The sequence below is a fragment of the Kogia breviceps genome, chromosome X, assembly GCF_026419965.1.
Source record: "Kogia breviceps isolate mKogBre1 chromosome X, mKogBre1 haplotype 1, whole genome shotgun sequence".
Classification (NCBI taxonomy): domain Eukaryota; kingdom Metazoa; phylum Chordata; class Mammalia; order Artiodactyla; family Physeteridae; genus Kogia; species Kogia breviceps.
The window spans coordinates 102,341,247-102,350,986 of NC_081330.1; the positions used below are offsets into that span (position 1 = coordinate 102,341,247).

General features: G+C 45.0%; 1 protein-coding gene across 1 annotated transcript in view; it reads right to left on the reverse strand.

The window, feature by feature from the left end:
* The window catches only part of LANCL3 (LanC like family member 3), a 94,301-nt gene extending 85,168 nt beyond the window's left edge, over nt 1–9,133 (reverse strand). The window contains exon 1 of the mRNA XM_059050029.2: nt 8,227–9,133. Within this exon, the coding sequence (XP_058906012.1) occupies nt 8,227–8,799 (573 nt within the window). The 5' untranslated portion in view covers nt 8,800–9,133. The remainder of the gene's footprint in view (nt 1–8,226) is intronic.
* Nucleotides 9,134–9,740: the final 607 nt, after the last annotated feature.

Sequence of the window (9,740 nt, forward strand, 5' to 3'; positions counted from 1 at the left end):
GTATACATAGTACAAAGGACACTGCATAGCACATAGTCTGTTCAATAAGTAATTGAATGAGTGAATAAATAAAAAAATGTTTTCCTCTAAAAATGTGATACATCACAATATAGTGAAAGATAAAAATCACGATCATCTCAATAGATGCAGATAAAGAAAGAATCTGACAAAACTCAACATCTTTTAATGATAAAAAGTGAACAAATTGGGTATAGACAGGATATACCTCAACATAATAAATACTATATATGACAAGCCCACAGCTAACATCATACTCAATGGTGAAATGTTGAAAGCTTTTACTCTAAGATCAGGAACAAGACAAGGCTGCCCACTCTCACTCTTATTCAACATAGTACTGAAGTTTTAGCCAGAGCAATTAGGCAATAAAAAGAAATAAAAGGTATCCAAATCAGAAAGGAAGAAGTAAAATTGTCTGTTTGCAGATGATATAATGATATATATAGAAAGTCCTAAAGAGTCTACCAAAACACTGCTAGAATAAATGAATTCAGTAAAGTTGCAGGTTACAGCATCAACATACAAAAATCAGTTGTGCTTCTGTACACTAAAAAAACTGATAAAAAAGAAATCCCATTATAATAATAACATCAAAAATAAAATACTTCAGAATAAATTTAACCAAGGAGGTGAAAGATCTATACACTGAAAACTGTTAAAACTTGGATGAAAAAAATTAAAGATAAATAAATGGAAAGACATCCTGTGTTTGTGGATCAGGATTGATATTAAGATGTCCATGCTACCCGAAGCCATCTATATATTCAATCCAATTGCTATCAAAATTCCAATGGCATTTTCACAGAAAGAGAAACACAGTCCTAAAATTCATACAGAAGCACAAAAGACCCCGAATAACCAAAGCAATCTTGAGAAAAAAGAACAGAGCTAGAGGCATCATACTTCCTGATTTCAAACTATATTACAAAGCTATAGTAATTAAAATGGTACCATACTGACATAAAAAGACACACAGACCAATGGAACAGAATCGAGAGCCCATAAATAAACCCTCACATATATGGTCAACTAATACTTGACATGGGAGCCAAGAATACTCAATGGGGAAATGATAGCCTCAAAAATAAATGGTATTGAGAAAACTGGATAACCACATGCAGAAAAATGAAACTGGACCCCTATCTTACACCACTTACAAAAATTAGCTTGAAATGGATTAAAGGCTTAAACATAAGACCTGAAAATGTAAAACTCTTGGGAGAAAACATAGGGGAAAAGCTCCTTGACACTGGTCTTGGCCATGATTTTCTGGATATGACACCAATAGCACAAGCAAAAAAATCAAAAATAAGTGGAACTACATAAATCTAAAAAGCTTCTGCACAGCAAAAAGAAACTACTAACAAAAAGAAAAGGCAACCTACGGAATAGGAGCAAATATTTGTGAACCATAAGAGGTTAATATTCAAAATATATAAAGAACTCATACAACTCAATAGCAAAACAAACAACTGAATTTAAAAAATGCGCAGAGGAACTGCATAGACATCTCTCCAAAGAAGACATACAAACAGCCAACAGGTGGATGAAAAGGTGTTCAGTATCACTATCAGGGAAATGCAAATCAAAACCACGATGAGGTATCTCCTCACACCTGTCAGAATGACTATCACCAAAAAGGCAAGAGATAACAAGTACTGGTGAGAATGCAAAAAGGGAACTGTTGTACATTGTTGGCAGGAATGTAAGTTGGTAGGACAACTACGGACAACAACAGTATGGATGTTCCTCAAAAAAGTAAAACTAGAACTACCGTATGATCCAGAATTCCCACTTCTGGGTATTTATCCAAATGATATGAAAACAGGATCTGGAAGAGATATCTGCATCCCCATGTCCATTACAGCATTACTGACAATAGCCAAATGGGAGGTCATGAGACAGACCTTGGTTAGGGAGCCAAGGAGCAGACACTTTGGTAACCACCCACCAGCCACTGCCCTCCCCTTTCTTCTTGTTAGAATCTGCATCCACTAGAGGTCAGAGGTTAGAAATGAAGGATATTAGTCTTTTCAGCATCCCCAGAATCCAGAAGTGGCCAGTGCTGGGTTGTTGACCAAGTGCTGGGCAATGAGGCAGAAGGGAAATTCTTCAAGGATAGAATGTTCCATACGATAAGAAAAAAATTCAAAGAAATAAACCTCAGACCCAGTAGTATGGGAACACAATGCTTGGAATGGCAGCAGCCATCTTGCAATTTTGAGGAGTGATACAGCTCACATACCCAGAGTAGCAGAGAAAAAGGTTGGAAAGGGCTTGGGTTCTGATGATTTTCCTGAGTTGCTGAACCAATACTGTAATGACCTAGCTCTACACTCCTTGTCAAGTGAGGTAATAGTGTTCCCATTATTTAGATCAGCAGTCCCCAACCGTTTTGGCACCAGGGACCAGTTTCGTGGAAGACAATTTCTCCACGGGTGGGGGGTGGGGGGATGGTTCAGGTGGTAATGCGAGCAATGGAGAGCAGCAGATGAAGCTTCGCTCTCTCCTCCGCCCGCCGCTCACCTCCTGCTGTGTGGCCCGGTTACCTGATTTAGATCACTTTCTACTGGACATTCCATTATTTGCAGCTAAAGGCATCCCCGCTTAGACAGCTGCCAACCACCTGCCTTAGGAATGAGCTAAGGACACAACTAACAATCTGGCAAAAGGTGTTTTCCTTCAATCATGGCAGTAAGATAGATTCCTTGTATTGGGTATAATTTTCTGTGTGATGTTCAGAATCACTTTTGATTTTTTTGTTAGTAGGTGCAAAGGGAAATAACATTGATTTCATTAAGGAGGTACTTTGTGCCAAGCACTACACTAGGCACTTTATCTAGGGTGAGTCATTGCAGCAACTTCCAGAACAGTTCCCTTTGGGAAAAGAAAATCACATCTATATTTTCTCCAATCTTATTTAAACAACTTGGCATTTCCTTTCATTATGAATGCAGATCACAAACCACCAGGAGTACTTGTGACTTTACCACCTATAGAAATCCCAGATATATTCATGTCACACTGCAGTTGTTGAAGATATCTTGAAATATCATTGACCCTCATGATACAAATGTACAATAATCCTTAGGCCCCGCTGCAAAACTTTATTGAATGTGTTAATCAAACAGCACATATGCTACTGCATCACACATTTTAAAAATGTTTTAGTAATCGAATGTTAATATAATTAGCTTCCTTTGTAATCCTGTGTATATTATGCATCTAAAAATGTTCTTTTAAAAAGAGGTACTGTAGGTTTCACAATATTTACAAAGGAGTCCTTGGCACAAAAGGGGTTTAGACCCCCTCTAATCAGCCCCCCTTGTGACCCTTCTTAATACTGGTCAATCCATTATCTACACAGAAAACCAGGGAAATCTTTTTTGAAAGGTGAATAAGATGAAGACATTCCCGTTTCAAACTGAAACAAATGCGAACTCCTAACTTGGACTGCCCCGGCCCTGCAGGATCTGCTTTTCCCCTGCTCACAGCTCCTACCTGGTCTCTAGCCCTCTAGCCCTTGCGCACTGTGCCCCAGCTGGGCAGGCTACCTTCCTTTTCTTCGAAATCTCTAAGCAGTTTCCCACCTCGGGGGCTTTGTCCCTGCTGTCCCCTAGGCCTGGAATGCCTGCCCTTAAGGCGGCCACTTCATTCTCATGCTTCAGTGATGAGCTAGGACATCACCTCTGCAGAGAATGCTTCCCCGCTAATGTATGCCAGGCAGCACCCCTCCCCTCTCCTGCCCCACCTGCACTTATTTCCTGTTTACCTCCTTCCAAGCCCTTCTGACAACATAACTATATACTGATTTTTGTTCACTGTTCGATCCTGGCATCTAGCAAGGTGCCTGGCACACGTGGAAACCTGACATTGAATGAATGAATGACAGGCTAAGTGAAGGAGGAAGCTATTATTAATCCATTTTATAAGTGAGGAAATTAAGGCTCCAAGATGTTAAATTACTTGTCCAAGGTCACCCGGGGGCAAAAGTTATTATTTTAACTGTGGTCCCTAGGCCTCCCCCTTAATCCCTCCACCATACTTTCCAACTTCCTTTTCCCTGCAACATTTCCATCTGGAAAGCAGAAGAGACCCAATGCAAGTTTTTATGGTGTGATTTCTTAAGACTTTAGCGCTCCGTTGCTCATGGCTATCTGCCTAACAAACCCTCTAAGCTACTTCCATTGAGTATTTCCAGGAGGGCCAAATTAACCAAAACTATATTACCTGGATAGAGTGGTTCGTTCTGTCTGTATGTATGTCTCTCTCTCTCTATACACACTTTTTTTAATGTATGAATCTTATAAACAAATACAAATAATAAAATCAAATGTAAGGAAGAAAATTCAGAAAATGGTAAATGAAAGACGAAAAAAAAATTAGATAAACCCAGGGCAAAGTTTAGTATGCAAAAATACACGTGATAAAGTACTTGTACATAAGCTATGTGGACCACAATTCTGCCATATGCTTCCTAGTAGCCAACATCAAGTGAGAAACACAATCAGTTACACAACTTATCCTGGAGATTTAAAAAATTCAATCAATTTCCAGGAGGAGCACAACTCTTCCTGTTTCGAAGCCCTGACAGAAATTCCTCTTGTGGATCCTTATAATGAAAGCATGGTAGGATATAGTGATCAGTATTCTAAACTAAAACCTTATAAATAAATATATCAAGCTTCACAAAACGGTGTCTTAATAGACATGGCTGGTATAATGCTGAAATCTATGCATCACTGCATTGCCTTGCTGGTCAAAGCGTGGTCCCTAGACCAGCAGCATCAGCATCACCTGGGAACTTGTCAGAAATGCGGAATCTCAGGCCCTATCCCAGCCCTGCTGAATCAGAATCTGTATTTTATTAACACGATCTGCAGGTGAGGCCTATAATGTTAAAGTTGAACAAACACTGGTCTAGTAGTTAAGTTTGATTTGAGGTCAAATTTGTAAGAAACTAGTATTCATTTATTCACGCATTCAACCAATATTTACTGATATCTTGGCGGCAGGAAAGGATTTTTTAAAGTTTTTATTGAAATAGGAAAGGATTTTTTTAAGCATTAACACCAAAAGCAGCACCATAAAGGAAGATATTGATAAATGGGATGCCATTAAAACTGAGTGATGAAGCAAGCCACAGAGTAGACAATATTTGCACCACCACCAAAACAAGGAAAGTTGAGTACCCAAATATATACCAGGCACTGTCTTAATGCTTAAGTACAGAAATAAAACAAAAACTCTCTACTCTTCTGGAACTTACATTCTAATTAAGAAGACATAAACAGGGGCTTCCCTGGTGGTGCAGTGCTTAAAAATCCACCTGCCAATGCAGGGGACGCGGGTTCGAGCTGTGGTCCTGGAAGATCCTACATGCCACGGAGCAATTAAGCCCGTGTGCCACAACTACTGAGCCTGCACTCTAGAGCCTGCAAGCCACAACTACTGAGCTCATGTGCCACAACTACTGCAGCCTGGGCACCTAGAGCCTGTGCTCTGCAACAAGAGAAGCCACTGCAGTGAGAAGCCCATGCACCACAATGAAGACCCAACACAGCCAAAAATAAATAAATAAATACAATTTAAAAATAAAGTATGTTCTGTTATTTTAAAAAAAGACATAAACAAAACAAGTAAAATGAAGTAAGAAAGGGGCATAAGTCAGGGGACAGGTGGCAGTTTTAAATAGGGTGGATAGGGAAGGCCTCATTGAGGAGCTAACTTGGACAAGGTCAGGGAGCTAACCATAAAAATAGCTAGGGGAAGAGTATTCCAAGCAGAGGGCACAGCGAGTACAAACACTGAGACAATAAATACCTGAAACAGCAAGAAGGCTGGTATGGCTGAAGCAGAGTGAGCAAAAAGTAGAATAGGTAAGCAGGGGCCAGATCACATGGGGCTTTGTCAGCCATTTTAAGGATCTTAGCTCTAACTGCGAGATGAGCAGCCACGAGAGAAAAGGTAACAGGGAGCCACTGCAGGATGTTGAGCAGGGTAGTGACATGATGAAAAGTGTTTTAAAGAAACCTAGTGTCTCAGAGATACACGGAATGGCTTGAGTGAGAGAAGCCAGCTCAGAGTACATATATTGCACTAATCTCAGTATAGGGTGATTCATTCATTCATCTACTTATGAGGTGGTAAAGATGTGCCTAGTAGGGTAGGGAGGAGCTAGACTAGGGTGGTAACCAAGACAGAGGAAAGTGAATATAAATGACATTGGAGGAAAAGAAACCCAGGACAGAATGACAAATTATTTATAGAGAAATGACAGAAGTTCACAATTCAATTTAATCAAGGTTTATGGATCATCTACTGAGGGCAAAGCCATATGCAGGCTAGGACATGGGGGTGGGGATGGTGTAGAAAACTAGTATTTTCCCCTCAAAGGGCTTCCAGCCTGGCAGGCTTAGCCTCTGCCCTGCACCTTTCAAGCCTGAACTTTTTGGGTTACCACAGCTGAGGCTGGCACTGAGACTAGCTGATTTGCTCAGGCTAAGAGATGGGTTTTGTTTTGTTTTTTGTTTTACTCTCAGAGCTTGTTCTATGTCCTGGGAGCAGGGGCCAGAGCACCTCAACTTGATTAGTATAAAAAGAGAGATTTGGTTTGGCAGCAGGGCAAAAGAGAAGTCTTAATAAATGTCTTTGTGGATCAGCATCGCAGACTGGCCCTGGGCCACCAGTCTTGGGGCAAGGAGTCCTTCTGATCTGTTGCCACCTGCGTAGCCTGATGGGTCTCCCACTCTGCCATTCCATTCCAGAGAGGAGCACAGAAAGGGAAAGCAGCAAGTTTAAGGAAAACAACTGGGGGGAAAAGCAACCCCACACAGTTTGAAAACTGCCTGCCACCAGACAGCAAGGTCTGAGAAGCAGATGCAAATATAATGCAAATGATATGTAAATAGACCTGTGGCCTTCTCAAAGGTTTTATACAACTGGAAGCGCCCTTGGGAAACCGCCAGCGGATAACAGTGACTCAGAAGCAGAGTGAACTATTTCAAGACAACTTTGTCACACAGCCCTTTGCTTCCCCGCTAGCACGGTGCAGTCTTTAGCAATCTTTTTTCTCACTTGAATTAACCTCACCTGCTATAAATTAAAACAAAAATCAAGCCTGCCTCTGTAGAAGTTAACTAAGTTAATTACACTTTAAAAACACTGTGTGCCTTTAATTTTTCTTCAAACGCCACTCTGGCCCAAATAGAGCCAAGTTAAATGTGTCACTTCCTCCCTAGAACAATATTTGGCTCCAGTGGGTTATGAATGAAAGTGCCTCTCTTTCAGTTCTAGTTACTATGATCCTTTGGAGGATTTTTTTTTTCCCCTACTCTACAGGAACTGGCACATTCTCTTCTAATATCCACAGGCTGTATTCAAAGTGAATCCGGAAAAAAAAACAAACACCCCATATGTAGTTGTGAAATCCAATTCACTTCAAGGAGCCACTGGAAAGCTATTCATTAAGAAAACCTGCCCTGTCAAGTATGCTGTCATCTTGACAATCCTAAAGACGCATTTGAAAATGAAAAAAACAAAAACACATTCGATTACAATGGGGTAAAATTCTGTCTACATTTATTTAAAAGAGGACACCCCATCAGATATGCATTTTATAAGAGCCATGAAATGAACTGAATAGAAAGCAACACAGGAAGCACATTAGACCTATAGCTGGACAGTTATTCTGGGTTACAGACCTGGGGGTCGCAGAAGCAACTTACCTTCACCTTAATGATGGGAACAATAATAGCATAATCAGCCCCCCAAACTTCTATTATTTTCTAGTACTCTAACATTCGAGGGTGCTTCAGCTTTTGACAGGAGGGTCAAAGGAAGGGAAGTCTCTTTCATTTGGGATTTTAAAAAAATCTCACTTGAAAGGGCCTCCAGAAAACTACTGGGCAAAGAGGCTTTTGGGGAGGTGCCACGTCCGCCGTAAAACACGAGCAAAGCGCAAAGGCTCAGAATCCCAACTGAGAGACTGAGAGTGGAGCGGGGGGGGGGGAGAAGAGGGAGAGGGAAAAAACCAGGAGATAAACCTCAAGAGACTCAAGAAACGACAATGTCAGACAAAGAGTAACAAAGAGAGGTGGAGAACAGCCAGGGGCGCTGTTCCCGGAGCCGCGAGTCCGGGGCAGGGCGGCGGGACAGGGCCTGGCAGGCGGCGAGCGCCGCCTCGCGGCCGGGGCTGCCTCTTACCTCCTGGGCGAGTTTCTGCTTCAGCACGAGCGCGGCGCACAGGTAGCCCGCGCGGCCCACGAACAGCTCGTCGGAGCCGCACTCGAGGAAGGAAACCGGCGCGCAGACGGCGCACAGAGACCGGAACTTGCCCAGCGGCTGCACGTAGTCGGACCGGCCCAGGGCGTGGTACACAAGCGTGGCCACGGCGTACACGCCCGCGCCTCCGAGCAGGAAGGCAGCGCGGGTGTCGGCGTCCGGCTCGCCCCACTCCTCGGCGCGGGCGCACGCGTCGATGAGGCGCTTGGCCGAGCGCAAGTAGCGCTCCCGGGCCCCGGCGAAGAGCGGGCTCTGAGAGACGTGGTAGAGCATGTAGGCCACCCCGGCCACGCCGCCGTACAGACCTCCCTGGCAACTGCTGGCCGCGGCCGCCGCCCCCCGGCCCTCAGCGCCGCCCCCCAGCGGGGGCAGCTCCTGGAGGATGCGCTCGATGGTGGCGGTGACCAAGGGCGCCACCGCCTCCTCGCACTGGCCCGCCAGCAGGCTGCCCTGGTAGTCATCGAAGCGGTTGGCGAAGCAGCGCTTGGTGTCCATGCTGCCGCCCGTGCCCCCCAAGGCCGGGCCGGGGTCTGCCGGAGGGTGCGCCCTGCGGTCCCGCGCACCACCTCTCGCTCTTTGAGGCACTCGGATGGCGGTGGATGCGGCCGGAATGGAGCGAGGAGGCTGAGACGGGAGGTGACAAGAGGAGGCGGGCGCGAGGAAGGAGCGCGGAGCGGATTGCCAAGTGGGGCATCGGATCGCCGCGAGGCTCCCGAGTGGCCCCGGCAAGCGCGGGGGATGCGTGTCTCGCGATCCCCTCGCAGAAGCCGCGCCCTTGCCGAACCCGCCCCCTCCTGCGCCGCCGCAGCTCGGCCGCCTCTCTTAGGGGCCGAGGTGATCTCCGGCAGGACCCACGCGGGGGCCGCGCCACTCCTCTCGCTCCGCCCCCGGCTCCTCCCCTCTCGGCGGAAGGCCAGGAACGCGCGGGACACCGATCCGGAACGCTGAGGCTGGGCATACGCACACCTGGCGGCGGAGGTGAAGACCTCGAGTCCCTCGTGTACTCCAGGGTGGCCCTCCTCGAGTCAGCAGATCAGCATCACCTGGGAGCATGTTAAAAATGGAGCAGCTCAGACTTCACCCCAGACTTAGTGAATCAAAATCAGCATGTTTAGCAAGATCCCCAGGTGATTCTCATGCACAGTAACGGTTGAGAAGCCACGCAACTAGTAGAGGCTACTGGGGAAAAACTGAGCGCCCTCCTGAAACTTGTTTTTCGTCTTGGTCAACTTGGCTTTCTCATTCTGTGTTTCATCCCAAAGGCTGAGGGATTTGAATGCACGTTTCGTGCAGTAAAACGGTGAAACGCCCCATAGGGTAAATTTTTCTCAGCCTTGGCTGTCGCGTTGTTTTTTTTGGACTATCCAGGAGTAAAAGTTCAAAGAACCACACCAGGATAAGGTAAGGGATGGGGGTTCTGTCTTTCTCCTACTCTA